General features: G+C 30.5%; 1 protein-coding gene across 3 annotated transcripts in view; it reads left to right on the forward strand.

Annotated features, from left to right (window-relative positions):
* Nucleotides 1-18,251, forward strand: part of LOC124352756 (transcription elongation regulator 1) — a 72,627-nt gene that overhangs the window by 44,499 nt on the left and 9,877 nt on the right. For all 3 annotated transcript variants that reach the window (XM_046802415.1, XM_046802413.1, XM_046802414.1), the window contains exons 14-17: nt 12,280-12,567; nt 12,759-12,956; nt 14,108-14,262; nt 17,750-17,858. In XM_046802415.1, the coding sequence (XP_046658371.1) occupies nt 12,280-12,567; nt 12,759-12,956; nt 14,108-14,262; nt 17,750-17,858 (750 nt within the window). The remainder of the gene's footprint in view (nt 1-12,279; nt 12,568-12,758; nt 12,957-14,107; nt 14,263-17,749; nt 17,859-18,251) is intronic.

Consider the following 18,251-nt stretch of genomic DNA (forward strand, 5'->3'; position numbering starts at 1 on the left):
TCTTGATTAAACAAACCTTGTGCTTGATGTATTCAGTTAGGTATTCAAAGTGCATGCAAAATAAAATATATTCTAATAAAAAAGCAAAATATATGCTGTTTTACTACTTAAGCACATAAATGCTTTGAGTCTAATATCGTCTTGTTTTGCAAATAATGCAACATTTTAAAATGTAATGTTTTTGGTAGTGAAATTTTACAGTATGTTACAACATTCCAGAAGACTTAGTCAGTTTTAAGTCACCTTTATCTTGGAATGTGTGCCGCTTATATTAAATAAATTGGTATTTTAAGAAGTAGACTATTGAGAACATTATAGCATGTTTCATTATATTGAAATGTCTTCTCCCAAGTACCAGGTATCAGTAATAACATAGCTTAACATTTTCAATTGTCTATTGATCAATTCCTGATGCTGATACTTTTCCTAAGCATCAGTAATATTAATGTAAGGAGAGCACAGTTGTTAAATCAGCATGAGATTTTTTAAAGATGTCATTAACTTTGAACTTCAACATTTATACTTTTATAATAATTCCATCTCATTGTAGTTTATACAGACTTCCCAAAATATGTTTCTGAGAGTGTTCATAAAACTATTTAAAAATTACTTTTTCAGAATTTTCTTAGTGATTAATAAAATTATTCTAATAAAAGTACTACTAATTAACTGAAAAAGTAAGTACATTTTGAGAATTATAAATGAAGTGTATATTTTTTAATCAGGCGTTACACAGAGATATAATCTAGGTCCTCTTGTTTTTTATTATTATTAGTTGTGATAGTTGTTTAACATTCCAAAGTTGTGTTATACATTATTTTTTATGAAAAAATTCATAGATATAAATTAATATCAATTCATTTTACAAGAAAATACAAAATAATCAGGAAGTCAATATATTTTAATTATTAATTCTTTAATTTAAATATTAATTCTTTAAGTTGATTTGATTTCTCTTGATGCCTAGAAAAAGGACCACAAGTGGAACCTGCTATGTAATGTTGGTTCATCAGTCCTAAACAGTTACCATCTGAGACAAGTTGTGTTTTGCAATTTTTTAACAATTGTTTATTCCACATCAAAAACCGATACATAAAATCCAAACTCTTAAGATAATATAATTATTTACTAAATGCTTTTTGCATTTTGTTTGTTAGCAATTGATTGTTATACCACATACATTTCTATCAGCATTGATTACCAGAGTAATTCTTTGTGCATCAAACTGCTTACTTTTGGTGCCACATAAAATTTGAATTTTTTTGATTTTCAAAATAATTATATTTTTAAACTATATGTTTTTAAAAGCTGTTAAGAACTTAGTTTTGAGTTCAGCTTAGGGTATACACATCATAGGTTTGGGATTAAGTTATCAAAAGATTTCTCTTGTACTTAATTGAAAGATATACATTGAACCCAAGAGTATTAATTCATCCATCTCATAGATTGTAGATTCATTCATTATTAGGCTTAGTAACCAGTCCGTTTGGTTGAGTTTTAAATCTCATAACATTACATCAATTGAAGTAGAAATCAAATTAACACCACTTCACCATTACTATTCAATAGTACATATTTAATTTAATTAAACTAATCCAATTTAGAAACATTTAGGAATTAGATCTGATATTGCATTTTTATGGCTAAAACTTTTGCATTTCTGTCGCTTAGTAAATAATAAACTGTTGTTTTTAAATTTTCAATGAATTGTTGAGCTTTGCTATCATTGAGTTTTCTTTGTTGTTTTAAAAAGTTTGTTTTTGCTAATCCTGTGTAGTTTGTTAAAGTGAGGATCAGCAAAATAAGAGCTGTGATAGGATAGTAAGAGCAAACTTACTTTTACCAAATTAGAAGGCCATTCCTCTTCTTCCCTCACATGTATATATATATATATATATATTGTGTTCATTATAATGTTTTGTTACATCAAGGCAAACCTTTCAATCCAGAAAAGGTAATCCTGCTCTTGTTATCTGTCAAAACTCATGTTTTATTATGTGTTGTTTTGCTAATTGTGTTAAAATAAGTATTAATCAAAAAGTTTAGGTCTTTGTTGTTTTGAATTTAATAAATGACAAGTATGTGAATAACAAGAGACAAGACGACAGCCCCATCAATTAAAAGGAAGCAAAATCATCTCAAAATATTTAATGTGATATTGAATTTGAGAATTTCAGTGAAGAAAGTGAATTGTGAAACTGTTACATCGGATATCTTGAGAATTTTTGTGCCCTTTTTTGCAATGATCCAAAACTTGATATTTATAACCAGTTGAGTCTAGGAAATTCAGTTGAGAAGCTCTTTTCTTAACATACGTATTAGGGATGGGTTGATTAAAAAATAAAATCAATTCTGGTTCCAATAGCAAAATAGAGGTCTCGATTCTGAATTCAATGTCAATTCCTATATTATTTTTTACTAACAATATGATAACAATACATTTTTTTGTTTTGTTGCTCTTAAAGTAAATTATACCACTAGTAGAGATCAATCAAAAATTTAAATCGTCTTTTGCCTTCATAAAACATTTCAAGTTATTAACATATATATATATATATATATATATTCTTATAGGGGTCATATTTGTACAACAAATTACGAGATAACAAAAATTAGTTATCTTCTGTTTACTGCTGAGCAGCAAACGTTTTAAATGCAGCAGAAGCGCTGCATGATCATAGATAGAATACACAAAAAAATAGAAATAGGGGAAATAGGATGTGCAAGTTAAATATCATTTAGAAAACTATGATATTTGTTAATACGGTTAATTACCTAGGATGTTTTCATACAGAAAGTACAACAATAACATGATTTTGCAATCAGTATTTTGCGTACTATCATCAGCTTTCATCCGCGAATAGATAGACTTATTTTAGGATTCAGTGGGTTCAAGATTCGGCTTTGACAGATCACTATTCCACTCCTGTTGATTTTGGTCATTATTTTATAATAGTATATTTTTTTAAATAATGGAATCAAGCAAAAGAACTGCTGTATCAAGAATCCTCGATATTCCTACTATATCGACTTTGTGCTGGTGTACAATTTTGTATAACATATCAACCTTACAAAATTGCATAACTGAACTTCCAAGAGAAGAAACCTGAAAATGTCATAATTCTAAAATCATCTAATAACAACACTCAATGATATCAAACTTCAACAGTTGAGTATTTACTTTTAAATTAAAACAGTTTACTGAATTACAGAGGACCATTTAATAGTCTAGGAGCTGAGGGCCAATTTTTATTGTATAAGCACACAACTTAGTTATTTTATATAAATGGGAATTTTCCCTAAATAATAAATTGATCATCAGTTGTGCTAGTTTTGATTAGGGGTCAAAATGAGAGGGTGCCAAAAGGGTAAAAGTATCATATGATAGTTATTTTGCGAGATCATTTTTTTAGCTTTATACACTTAAACCAGCCATCAGACATGCGAAATAATAGTTCTATCAACATCAGTCAATAACAAAAATAAGAGATTAAAAGTTGCCGTTTGCAACCTAATTGCCAGTCTTCAAATATTTGGCTTACCGACTTAACTTCTGATGAAGTGTCTGATACTTGCTTGAATTATATGTACAATAAATTAAATAAATAACATTAATTATCATTGCTAGTAAAGTATCAAAGGATGATTTACTGTTGTAAATTTTCCTTTGTTTGCATATACACAACATTTTTGATACTTGAAAAATTTTCAATGTAATTATGATAATAATTTATGTCTGTAATACTTGGGGAAAGTACAGGTACCATCAAGAATTGATCAATACCAAATGGGTGAATGGCTAAATATTAAAATTCATCTCACTCACAATATCTCTCTGTAATGCTTTAGAAATTAAGAGTTGATAGATCCTTGACTAAGAAAGTGTCAAAGATTGATTGATACTTGCAAAGACAGTTAACTATTGTGAGATGACAAATGCCTGATACCACTTGTATTTGGGTAAGGTATGAGTACCGCTATGAGACCTCTGTTATCATATTGAAGTTTTTATCCCATATATTTTAACCACTTCCTTGTGCTTGGGTATGAATATTTGTTTGATTTTACACTGATTATCGTAGTTTGAAATTAAAGAGACAAATCATTGAACAATTGATTACACATTTATTACAAAAAATTTACATCATGATAAAAGGGTAAAATACAAAAAAAAACTAAATGGTGGAATCAATTAACACAAGTTTTGTTGTATATAACTGATTTAAAAACACTAATATATTAAACTTATATATTTAAACTGTATATTAAACTTGTGAAATAATTTTGAACTATATTGACTCAACTATTATATTTGTGTTCTAATAAATATTTTAATAAACATTTCTAAAGTTCTGAGGATAACATGAAAAAAATTCTAATATCTTGTAATTTTAATTTTTTGCTTAATATTTTAAATTTGTTTTTAAAATACTTACATAGTATAACAACCCAATAACAATGATTTTAGTTCAATTAATGTGAGGATATTATCACAAATTGTGTGGTTTAATTAATCATTTATTTGCATGACAACAATATGATAAAATTGCTTTTTCAAGTGATGCGTTGTATTAAGATTTGCAGACAAAAATATTGACTGCTATTGAAAGTTAGTTTTTGTGTGACGGTGTTGGGAATGAGTCGTTAAAGCAGTAGATGTTGCATGAAAGAAATACAATGATACTAATGGTGTTTTAACTGACGGACTTCAGCGGTTCAAGGGCTAGCGTTGCCGGTAGATGAGCTACGTCGGCCCGTCATCTCCTGCCACATTGGTTTTGTATCGTAGTAAGTGTTATTATTTTGTTCTACTAACTCACAATCAAACAGCTCTGTTCTGTAATTTATTTTCTTCAATTTTACTATTGAAAAATTTCGTTCACTCTAGTCTTGGTACTATTTCCAAATCATAGTTATAACAATTTTATTGGTTACTTTGTTAGTCACTTTTGGTTTTGTTTGTTTAGAAGTACATTTAAAAAACAACTCAGGGTGTCTAAGAAATTTATTAAACGGGATTTACTTATAGATACCCGTTACTTATGTCAAAATTAATTTCAATATTTCTTACACTAGTTGAGAAATATTTTATTTTATCTCATTCTTAACAATATCTTCTCTTTGGTTATTTTACACATAGAGAATAGAGAATACTGTAAGGCACCAATGTGCAAAACAAAAATTCTATCTTTAAAGTAACAAATGATTTTTTCCAAGTGTAGTGGTTCTAGAGCTTGAATATACAAGGCGCATCCAGAAAATAAGTACTGTTTCATTGTAATTACACTGCAGTGCTAGTAACGGCATTCTGCTTGTTCACACTTAGTTCAACAGCTGCAAACTGACATCATAGTGGTTGTTAAGTCTTGCATTTTGACAATAGTGGACAAATGTTCACAGAAAGTGGTGGCCTTCTGTTGTGAATGATGATTTTGAAGATGTAATTAGAAAATTAAACAGAGTAGATAATTCATAATAACAATGCTTTGAGATGAATATTTACAAATTTCAAGAGCTATTTTAGAGGTGGTTGTATCCAATCACTTAGGTTATTTCAAGCTATGTTCATGTTGAGTTCCAAAAATGTTTCTAATATTTCTAACATTGCATTGATGATCATGAAAATTTTTTAACTAAGTTAAAAATTGAAAACAACCATAATAGTATAAAAATTTGTTCTGTGGTAAAACAGAGTTTTTCTTGTCGAATTTCTTACTGCTGGGTGACATTGTCAAAAGGTTTTGTTTTATTGTCATTCTGTCGTACATTATCATAGAGATAAGAACTAGGGTACAACAATTTAATGCATCAAGTTGTCAGCCCATTCATAAAGTTCACTCAGATAATAGAAAGAATGTTCCAGCAGCTAGTTCTTAAGATTTCGTCTAAACTGTTGCTTATCGATCTTCTTTAGTTCCACAGCTTTATTCCAGCATATGTCGGTTTCTTCTTTGTGGCAGCTAGTCTATGCACAGGTAGTTGGTAATCAGATGCGTGTCTGATCTTGTCATTGTGGTTTTGTGCGCCGGTTCTTGCTGCTTCTTATGACTTAATATGAAGGAAGTTGACAGTTTTTAGGTTGTAAAGATTCACCGAAGTAAGTATTTTCAGTTCTTGCTTTTATTTGAAGACTCTTGAGAATCCAAATTGTTCTCTTTTGGTGGACTGAGACTCGTTGCAGGTTGCTCACTGTAGTAACTACCCAAGCTGAAATCCCATTCTGAAGGTGAGATTCGTAGAGGGTGTAGTAGTAGGCAATCTTGGCTGTTGCTGTGTCAGATGTATATTTTATCCTGCAGATTACTTTTAGTGCTGTTCTTAGTTGGTTGCACATGGAATCTATGTGGTCAGTCCATGCAAGATGGCCATATATTGTATAGGTACTTCGAGGTGGTAGTTTCTTCCAAATCGGGTAATCTTGCTGAGGTTTCTTTATTTCTCCCTATAACTATCTGTTTTTTTTTATTTTTATTAACAAGATTCCTTGGTAATGTTGTATTGCCATATTTAATGCAGTATAAGCAACTATTTAAGGTGTTTTGGGTCTTTCTCCCTTACACAAGTACTTTATCATAAGCATACATCATAGTTGGTTGAAGTTTTGCATATATTTAGGGAAGTCATTTGTGTATAAAATAAACAACACTGACCCCAGTGTAGATTCCTGTGGTACACCATATTTGATGGTCTGTGGCTTTGACTTATTTTAACTATCTGGTTTCGTCCTGCTTTGATAGCTTTTGAACCAGTCATGTGATTGTCCTTGTATCCCAAAAGTCTTCAGAAAAAAATGATTGGTAATGGAACAGTTCAGTGTGGAGTATTATAATCACGTGCTGTGCAGTCCAGATTTGGCACCATCTGTTCCTGTAGTTAAAACGCAAGCTTGGTGGAAAGCGCCTTATATGTGATAAACTTCAATATTTCAATAACTTCATTGTTTTGTGGCTAGAGTGTCTCAGGTGTGATGTTTATTGTGGACGATTTAGATATAATTGTTGTCTACTAGTATCCAAACAATAGAGGAAACTATGTTGAAAATGCAGTTGTAAAAATATAATATTTCTTGTAAAAATAAAACTAAAAAGGATTTTTAGTGACTTTTTTAAAACAGAACTTATATTTTAGATGCGTCTTGTAATAATCTAAATAATTTAATACAAATAGTAGGTCTTGGTCCATTTCTAAATTTCTTATTATCGCTTCTATTATATTTAACAGAAGCAAACTTTGTGTTTTTTTACTAATAGTACAACTAACATTGTAATGTTAAATATTTAACTAAAAAAGAGACTTAATTTGGATTAGTGCATTTTCTAAGTATATCATTGTTTTGTATGTTTTTTACCATTGCAGAGTGTTTCAAAAAGAATATACATATTTTGAATGAATATATTTATTAAATTTTTAAGTCATGCACATATGATAGATTCCATATGCTAAATATGTCCTCCATCAGCGACACAAAAAATATCTCATTGATACTCAAATTACTCCCATACTCGGGCAAGCATATCCTTCATCCTTAATGTTATGGCAGTACGGATCCACTTCTTCAACTCTTCCAGGTTATGTGGGAGTAGTGGTACATAAATGTTGTCTTTACGGTTTGGTAGTTCATTCAGACAATTCACGAATATGGCGACTCCAGAGAGGGGGTGATCCGTCTTGTTGAAAAAATAAAGTTGTTTTCGTACAGCCTCGGAAACAACCAGTTTTGTAACATAAAAGATAATGTGACCGTTAACCGTGTTTCCATCAAAGAAGAATGGGTCATAAACAGATGATCGGGATATCACAGACAACACATTGACTTTGAGTGAATTTCGTATATGTTCAATAGCCGCATATGAGTTCTGTAGGCCCCAAATTCAAACATTGTGTTTGTTTACCTGACCTCTATCATGGAAAGTCGTTTCATCACTGAAACGTTGTGTGAAATTGTTATCATTGTCAATAGCATTATGAATCCCATTATAAAATGCCACATGTTTGCATTTGTCATCTGGATGCAGAGCTTGTAACAGCTGCATCATAACCAATCGACGCGGTGTCTCAAAACACACCAAACTTTGTTGTGGCAGTTGTAACTTCTGATTGGCACGAGAAGTAGATTTTGAAGGACTGGTGGAAAGCAGTTTGAATTCGTACACATTTTCATCAGGAAACGAGGGCAGTCATAACTCTTTTCTTCACATATACAACCTGTATCTACAAACTGTCAATACCATCTGTGAATGTTCTATCCTTTTGGAGGATTAATTTGGTACTCCCATCCCGAACGTCTTTAAACTGTAATCACAGAATTGCACTTCACAAACTCGAGATCACAAAATGATTTCTGCTGCAGAGTAACCATTTAAATATATGATGTTTACCAAGCAAAACAGAATACAACTGACATATAGTGGCTATTAATATAAACTAGACTATGAATTTGTTTCTCCAATAGCCAAGCCGAGGTGCAACAATCAATAGTTCGGACAAAGTAATACTTTGTACTATATATATATTCTTTTTTTAAACACTCTCTGTATTAATAATAATATATTCACTTTCATAATTATTGTGATTTAACTTTACGGTTTCATAAAATACAAAGGCTGAAGCAAACTAAATTAAATATAATATGCATAACAGTTTTTTCAATTAACAAGAATCAATATATATATATATATAGATACATTAATTCTATTTGTCACTTTCTTCCCTATTATAGTTAGGAAATAAATGTTACTTGTTTTGACATTGCGAGTAAAATTTGTTTTTCACACAATTTTTAATTTTGTGTGTGTGAGAGAGTAGTGGCCGTAAACAAATATTTTGACAAAATTTTGCATATAAATGTTGTTAAATAAATACTGAACTGTTTTAATTTTCTATTTTGTAAGCTTTCTCTGTAAAACCATTTAAGTAAAAAAATCAAACTTTTCTATAAACATTAACTAATAAATTTTATTGGATTTATACTAATTATTTATAGCTATTAGATTACAGATTTTAACAAATTGGCGCATACTGAATTTCTCATACATTTCTCATTTGAAAGTTATTTAGGATTGAATTTTAATTTTGTGTAAACACAATTCACATTTAGTGTTAAATGTTTTATGTTTCAATTGTATTATTTATGTTTTATCTATACAATATATATTTTAATTTAGATTAGGTGTTTTTAACAGACTGACATGTCATCTACCATGGTAATTACTGTTACATGGTGTTATGTGGTAACATGAAAAATAAATAATACAGTGTAATAGAGGACTGATGGTATCCCAACATAAACTTTTCAGATCTCTTTGAAATGTGAACAATACGTTTGTGTAAGAGAGGACATTTTGGCTTGTTAAGTCTTATTAACTTATAAAGTTTTTAATGAGTCTTCAAATATGATCTAAAGTTGTTTATGAGTTGTTGCATTTGTAAAATCACATTCAACATTTAAAATATTATGTTGGATGTCCATGAGGTTTGGTACAGTACACATAATAGTTTGTGACAAAACATATATATTTTTATCTTTTTTTAATTCAAAAGACACCCTGACGTTGTAGTTTTTTCAAAAAGCTTTTTATAGATTCAAAATTTATGACTTGATACATTCTGAGGTTATAGAAGTAATAAGTAGAATTTTCCCCACAGTTTGACCTATTTACCTCATTCAGGACTCTGTGTAGTTCAACGAAAGAGCCAAGCAAACAATTATAAATTATAGTTCCTGTTCACTATAAAATATTAATTATACTCTTATATAATTTTTAACAATTAATTGTGTTTTTATATTTAGGTTAAAGTAATTGTAACTGGCTTAAAAAGTAAAAAGATAAGTTGTTTTCCACGAACATGTGTTAATCAATGAAAAGTACTGACAGAGACACAGAATAGATATTTTTACAAAGCTTTTCCCCTATAAATACATTACTTTACATTACAGCTTTTTATTAATGTTGTGTATTGACATAATTCTAGTGTCATGACTGTACAGTTTAGAAACATTACATATGTTACTTTTGAGAATCAATCTACTTCTCTAGATGAGTTCTCCTTGTAGTGTCGAATCTAATTAATTATTAGTCTTATTAGTTGTCCATCTATAATTCATCTGAGGCTGTACATCATTCTTTTTTTATGCACAGAAAGCTCTTGAATCTCTAGTAAGAGTGATCCTTACAATTCAATACTAGTGTGTATGAAGAATCAGCGGTATGAAGAATTTGAACATATCTGGGACTCACTTTCTGAATATTTATTGGTTATTAATGTATTAAGGGGGACTTGGTGCTGCAGTGTGTGCTATTGAATAAAACCAACATTGTTAATTAAATCTGGCATGTTTTGTTCTAGCTGTAATAGGTAGTTGGTGTTTTTAAATATTTTGATGCTGAGTGCTGAGTACAGAAACTGTAGTTACAAATAATTAAAACATATACAGATTCTTTCTGCGTTGGAGTACCAGAGCTGATAGAAGATGCCCTATTAATTAATTTTTTTGTTTCAGATAATTTGAAATTGTCCTTCATGTTTGAAGCGAGCAGAACAATACTGTTCAATTCTAAAATTGAAAGAAATTGATAATGGGCCACGAGTTCCCTATTATTCTTATTTGTTTATTGATTTATCTTTTATTTGTATGCCAGAATGCAACTTCTTTTGTCCCAACTTTTTAAAACTATCTTTAACACAGTTTTTAAAATTATTTAATTTAAGGTCTGGCTTTATGAAATTTGTATAAATTAATCTTCTGGACAGTAAAAATTGAAAGAGAAACTTTACATTTTTAAACTATGACCATCGAGCAAAGAATCTGGTTTTACTTTATACATTTTAAGATATGTCTTTAATAATTAATTTGATATTTAAGAATAAATTTAAATTTGTTTATGGTGATTCCTACATTGTAATACAATGTAAATTATAATAATTTATGTCTGTTCTGTTTTCTAATGAGTAATTTCTGCTATACATGCCTTTCCATATTATTTTAAGGAAAGTTCAATGGTTTAAAAAATTATATGTGTTCCAAAATTAGTTCATAAACATAAATTACAGTTTATAGATTAAATAAAATTACTTGTGTTGTTATTTGTTTGATTATCAGTGTCATACCTAATAAAGTCTCAAGTGTTAGCTTACTTCACATTTCTATAATAGTTTGTTTAAAGTTTTGAAATGTAGTTTTAACAATTATTTAAGATTATTTTATGACACTTTTTTCAGAGGTTCAAAGTCTTTAAGACTATTTTACACAAACTTATTATTATTTAGTTTTAGTTTAAAACATTCCTAGACAAGTATGAATTGATCGTTGCTTCTTAGTAACGTTCTTCCTCTTGTGGTAATAGATGTTGCAATGAAAGCTACAATTTCCAGTAACTGGAATAATAGATTGGATGAACAAGTTTTCATTCCATTTTCTTATAAAACTTAATAAGAAATATTTAAGACAATATTAGTAGAAATTCAAATTATTATTCTTATATGGTAGTAATTGAATAATGCAGCAGTACAGTTAATTCAATAGGAGTATAAAGACAGATAATTCAACTTTAGTATTACATTGAAGTTCTGAGCATTGAATTACTAGTGAAGATCACTTTAGAGGAAATAGTGAGAATTCCATAACAGATCTGTTTAAAGAAAACATCATATATTTTGTTCAAGTACATCAGAACATGTACTGTGTATTTGTGGAATCTAAGAATAAAAGTCTACATATTCTTCATAACAATGGTATTATGGTACAAATTAAAGTTAACATGTTTAACTTTATATTAATAAAGTATTAATATATACTGATTGATCATAATTGGTCTGCACAAACTAAAAGTGCATCATGGGTCTCAGTTTCTTAAACTTTATGATATAGTACAAGATTTGTTTTCAGAATATCCGAAGAAAATATTTTATATTTTTTTGTTGGAAAGCAATTTGAAATAAAGTAGTGTGTTACATGTTTTATTGTTGAGTGTTTACAAAATATTAATCATTTTCAATTACTTACAAATTAATTTTTGATGATTACATTTTAACATTATTTTTACAGTACAGTTTAATTGATCAGAGCTAAAAATGTAATTTTTTTCAGGCTATGCGAAGTGTCAATATAAATCTTATTTACTAATAAGAATTTGTTTTGTTTCAGTCAGGCATGAAGATGTTGAATGAGATTCTCATTAGTAGTTACACATAGTTTTCAGATTTATATCTGATATTATATCTTGACATAATAATAGTATCACATTTACTAACTGTATCTGTTGTTCGGTATTTTCACAGGTTAAACGAGATTTCTTTAGCTTATTGAGGGAACACAGTGAAATCGACCGGCACTCGAGGTGGAGCGATGCAAAGAAACGGGTGGATTCGGACCCCAGGTATAAGAACGTGGACTCTAGTGCGGTCAGAGAGGACTGGTTCCGTGAATACCTCAAGATATTGAAGGACGAGCGCAAGAGGGAGAAGGAGAGAGACAGAGAACGGCGGGACAAGGACAGGAGGGACAAGGGGGAGAAGAGTGATAGGGGAGACAAAGAGAAAGAAACTAAGGTGGAAAATGAAAGTGAGGCAAGTACAAAAATAAGTAAAAACACATTAGCTGTATTTATTTGTTATGTTAGATTAAATGTATAGTCTCTCAGTATTTAATTCACAGTTTATGAACAAATGCCAGTGAAATAAGTAATATTTTATGTCCGATAAAATGTGGCACTTGTTTCATATGTTATTAAATTGATCATTTGAAGATGTTGTTACAGCAAGATGCAGAGACTGACGCAGAGCAAGAGAAAGAAAAAGAGAAAGAGAAGGCAGCACGAGTGGAGGCGAGTCTACGAGAAAGAGAGAAGGAGGTACAACGCACATTAGCGGTACACCTGCGTGACAGAGATAATGAGCGTGAGCAGCACAAGCATGATGAAGCAGTGCAGCACTTTAAAGCTCTCCTTGCTGATTTGGTGTGTATAGAACATCAGAAATGTTTTGTTGGTGAACTATAACAATAACAATATAACAATATTAAGTTTAAAAAATAGCTTGAAATTGGAATTTTGTGTATTCTGTTTTTGTTAACTTGGAATAATTTTTTATGTAATCTTTTATATATTTTACCTCACTATGCTATATCACACAAACATTTTTATTTGAAGTATTATTTGAATTAAATTTTGTTCAGTATGTTAATATATAATCTTTGTTGATTCTGCATTCGCTTCCTCAAAATATTCAGTAAAATTGATTCCGACTGCCAACGAACTAACACATAAAAATGCTGTCTACGCGAAATCACAAAATAGTTATTGAAGCATTCACTAGATAGTGGTCAAATACTTCCATCCTTTGGTTGTTTATATCAGACGATCGTTTCATCATTACAAAATATGATTTTCACGATAAACGGCTCAGATTTATATTTGAAAATTATTTTAAAAAGTAACCTTGAACAAAGGCAAATGACAGTGATTAAAAAGCTGATTCACCATGTCAGTAATGGTAAGCTGATTAATTTCCGCAGCTGGCAGCAGGCAGACTCACAAAAAATTCCTGTGTTAAACATTAAAGATTCATTTAAAAAATCTCATATTGTAATCAGTTTATTTTTCTTCCAATTTGAGGAAGTACATTATTCTAGAGTGATCATGTTAGTGATTACAGACACTTTTGTAAGATACATACCATTGAGTAGATAAATTATTGTACAATTGGAAATACGAGGGCTATTCAGAAAGTAAGGAATGTTTCCACATGATGCTACCATGTATGCCAGTCACATATACATTGGTCTGCTCATGCTTGGCACCTCAGTCAGCGTCCAGCTGTGATAACGGGAACATTTCAACACTACGTGTTTTTATATATTCAAATTTGAAATGTGTGCTGTAATCTAAAATCCTGCCAGTTGTAAAGTGCAGTTTGTAATTGGTTTTTTGTTGCCAAAAACTTAAAACCAATAGATTTTCATCAGGAACCGTGTGAAGTGTATGGGAACAACGTAATGAAAAAGTTTTGTGTGGATCTGAGGAAGTAGCAGTATTAGACAACTTATATTTGACTTGTTCAAGTGATTTGTATTAAAAAAAATTATTTTTCCCTGAAATGTTTACTCTAGGTGCGAAACTCAGAATTGGTGTGGCGTGAGGCCAAGCGTCAACTGCGTAAGGACCACCGTTGGGAACTTGCTGAACTCTTGGAGCGAGAAGAGAAAGAGAAACTCTTCACTGAACACATTGAACAGTTGTCAAAGAAGAAAAAAGAGAAGTTTAGGTAATATTAACATTATAATAAAGTAGTATTTTAAAGATTATTTTAATGGTGATGTCTAACTATCAACAAAGTACACCAGCCCATGTGTCGCTCGCAACAGGCTTTACTTAATATGAATGAGAGACATCCCATGGTAAGACGAGCACCATCATAGAATTCAACTTTGCTTATGTAGAAATTAAGACTATTGAAATTTTGAGTAAAATTTAATGTATATCTTAATTTGTTCTCGAGATATTCTGCGGACAGACAAAGAGACAGAAATGTTGCCATCCTCCTGAGTATCTTTGAGTATTTTAGCATTCTCTTTTTTTTATGCTCGGTCAAATCCATGGGATCACATACACTATCATTATACTTCTGATACAACTTCTTCGGTCATGCTATTGTTATTATTATTATTGGTTTAAAGCCAACCATTTACATATTTCAAATTAAAAATTTATTAATGTCTCGTAGGCCTGTTAAATTTCAATTTGTTAATATATTTTTATATTCTACATATTATTCTGAATGTCTAACATGAGTTAATGGATAAACAAATTCACAAAAATGGTTTATTCTTCTAAATATTGCTTTCCCTCCACTCCGTAAACTGATCCGGATAAATTAAGTATTTTCATCATTACAGGAATGAGCTTTCACAATGCGCATTAGAAACATTGAAGTCGCATGCCACCCAATAAGAACTGTGAATTAAATCCAATTTATTTTGCTATATTTACATTCCTCCACTCCTCTCCTCTTCTATACTGATCCAGCTGGATCAGGTGCTTCTATTCGTGCCGCTTACTCTAAACAGCTCTCAACATGAAGTGAATTAACTATAGTTTTTTTTTTTTGCTGTTTCAACTACATTATTCCAAAGTGAATGCTCGTTCAAATTTGATGAGTTTTTTTTAGAATCATTTGTCGTACATAATTTGAAGCCCGAATCTCAATATATTTTCTCACCCGTATAAAGTACCAATATTATTTGTTGGTTCTTAGTTCTTATATTATTAAGACACACCATCTCTAGTGTAATGATTTGGAGTTTTACCCCCACAAAAAATGAATTTATTAGAATTTAAACCTAAATAATTTTGAGCCCTTATTTTTGGTAGTAGAATTATGGGAGATGACATGCATTCAAATACTTTTTAATTTTTGTCGTGTAAAGTGTATTTTTTTACATTTGAACTACAAAGTAAAAAGGAATTTGAAGTTTTATTTCTTAATAACCAAATTTAAAAATCTAAAGGCGGTTGGATGCGAGTCAAGTATATTTTAAAATTGAGTCACCTCCCATATAAGTCCGTGATGAGAAAATAGAACATAAAAGCAACTCAGACTAACACTATTCTTAAGGGGCTAAAATCAATTTAGCTACCAGTATAAATGGCTTTTAAAAATTGATACAACCTAGACCTGACACAACTCTTTGATGAAGAGTTAGTTAAATGAAGATTAACCCTTTGCATGCCAACGTACCGGTATTACGGCCGTCGGCTACTCAACTGAAAATCGCCAACGGCCGTAATATAGATACGTCACGTTTTTCGCCTGTAATTTTCTTATAGTTCATCTTATTGCCGCGAAATTTTGACTAATCGATAGTCGATTAGTTGCTTTGCAACCACAAAGTAGTTAATTCCTTTATGGACTGTTTGTTTGGTCGTATTTGAGCTTCGCAGCTGTTGAATTGTTTGGTCGAGATTGAGGTTACGTTCGTGTTGCTATGCGTTGTTTACGTTTGTAATTCTCTCATTACTTTTGTTGTTAGGGCATTTTTACTATGCCCCTTTTATTAGATTCATTGGTACTTTGGGATTATACAGACCACACCCAGACATGAATCGTTATTTGACATTTAGCTTCAACTGATTAATAGATTAGCGTAGAACAATATTTCGTCGATATAAAACAGGAATTGTCTTATCGCAAACCCCTCCCCATCCTCAGACAGTTGACATTTAGCTTCTACTGATTACTAGATTAGCGTAGAACAATATTTCGTCAGTATAAAACAGGAATTGTCTTATCGCAAACCCCTCCCCATCCTCAGACAGAGGTCAAAGTCGAGCGGTGTAGTAGATAACGTGATTGCAGAGTCTCGCCGCCCGTTCGCTTTGTTGTACTTTCGTATTTTACCCCTACATTTCTCCAAACACAAAAATTCAACAAAAACAAACATTACCAAACAAAAACTAAACTCTTTATTGAAAAAAAAACACACAAAACTTGTTATTATTCTTGATCAAACTCCGCCACCCAAAATGCGAGTGCCTCCGGCCGAAGGTGCTTCCGAAGCTCGCGCTGATGTCAACGAAAGAAAAACATCCCTCGAGATAGTATCTATCAGTAAATATAATTCTAGAGGGGCTGATCAGAAATATAAATTGAATTGTAATGGAAAGGCAATTATGTACCGTGCAAAAAACTTATATAATCATGTGATGCCGCGCGGCCTGCCGTAATCGGGATTCTCGAGAAAGATAATATAACAGCGACCACAATACCAATCACAATACCTGGAAATGCTTGTTGATTGATGGAATGTTAGTTCTGTTACTCAAATACATCATTTTATAATGTTCTAAGTTCATTGAAAAAAGTTTAATCGAATCTGACCTCAATTGATAATTTTTGTAATTAAAAAGTTGTTTTTTTGTTCTACAATGTTTGTTTATAATATATATCTATAAATTTATATTTTTGTGTTCTTCATACTGGTGTGGTTAATATAATCCCAAAGTACCGATTTGTATAGTGTCAAATATTGATTTGTGAATATAGTGTAACATTACATACAACGTCCATGCAAATTACAAAAACTGTGCCCGTGTCACATTTAGTGAAAAAAATCATAACTGGACTTCTATATAAGGTAGGCTTTTGAAATTTTGTAATTAGGTTAAGGGTTAGATATAGTTTACTAGGATATAACAGGAAATCACCATACATTTTTTTTTAAACCACTTATTTGTGCTAAAAAATGTTTTTTGGAAATTTTAAACTTTTTTTTCTTAATTTTTAACTTTTTTATAAGTTTAAATTACATTTATGCAACTAAAATTTACCAACAGAACAAGGGCATTTCATAAGCAAAATAATGGTAAAAAAATCATCAATATCTGTTAAAAAATAAAAAAGTTATAATACATTTAGTGAAAGCTTGCAAAACTGCTGAAAATGCCCTTGGCGTTTCTGGGTAGTACTTTTGGAAAATGGGCTGGCATGCAAAGGGTTAACAGAAAAGGCATTTAAAAATTTTTTTTGGCTAGGCTTCTGATTGGGCTTGCATTCTATTTCCTGAACACTCTCTAATATTATATATATATATATATATATATATATATATATATATATATATATAATAACTATATATATATATAGTTAATTTTATAAATAAAGATATCATAAAAGACAACTAACCTGTTAATTATAAGTTCTAATATGTACAGCAAACTTTAAATTATTTATATTTTTACATTTATATTTTTAGAGAGCTGTTAAATGAAACCCAGGATGTCACCCTTTCTAGTTCATGGAAAGAAGTTCGTAAACTCATTAAAGATGACCCGCGTTATAGCAAGTTCTCCTCTAGTGAAAAGGTAAGTTTTGTCGAATGATAGTTCCTCTATTAAGTCACAATTATATTAATTTTAATAGGCTGTATCAATGTATTATTCATTATTACTAATAGATAGGAAAATCATCAGGTCTACCCTAGAAACATCCTTCTAAGATCATCAGGTTTACCTTAGAAACATCCTTTTAGGGTTCACAGATTTTTAAAAAACCATATAAAGACACTTAAAAGTACACATATTTAGCAATTTTTAATTGCATTGCACTGCAATTTTTCTCAACCAGTAGAGAGCAGTTTGTTTTATTTTAACAAAATAAAAAAAAAATCTTTTTGGGAAATTATTTTTGTAAATATTCTGTGGTGTAACTGCTTAGCAGTAAGTTTTACATCAAAATTCTAAATTTATTATATATTC

This window comes from Homalodisca vitripennis, chromosome 1 (genome assembly GCF_021130785.1).
Source record: "Homalodisca vitripennis isolate AUS2020 chromosome 1, UT_GWSS_2.1, whole genome shotgun sequence".
NCBI classification, from domain to species: Eukaryota; Metazoa; Arthropoda; class Insecta; order Hemiptera; family Cicadellidae; genus Homalodisca; species Homalodisca vitripennis.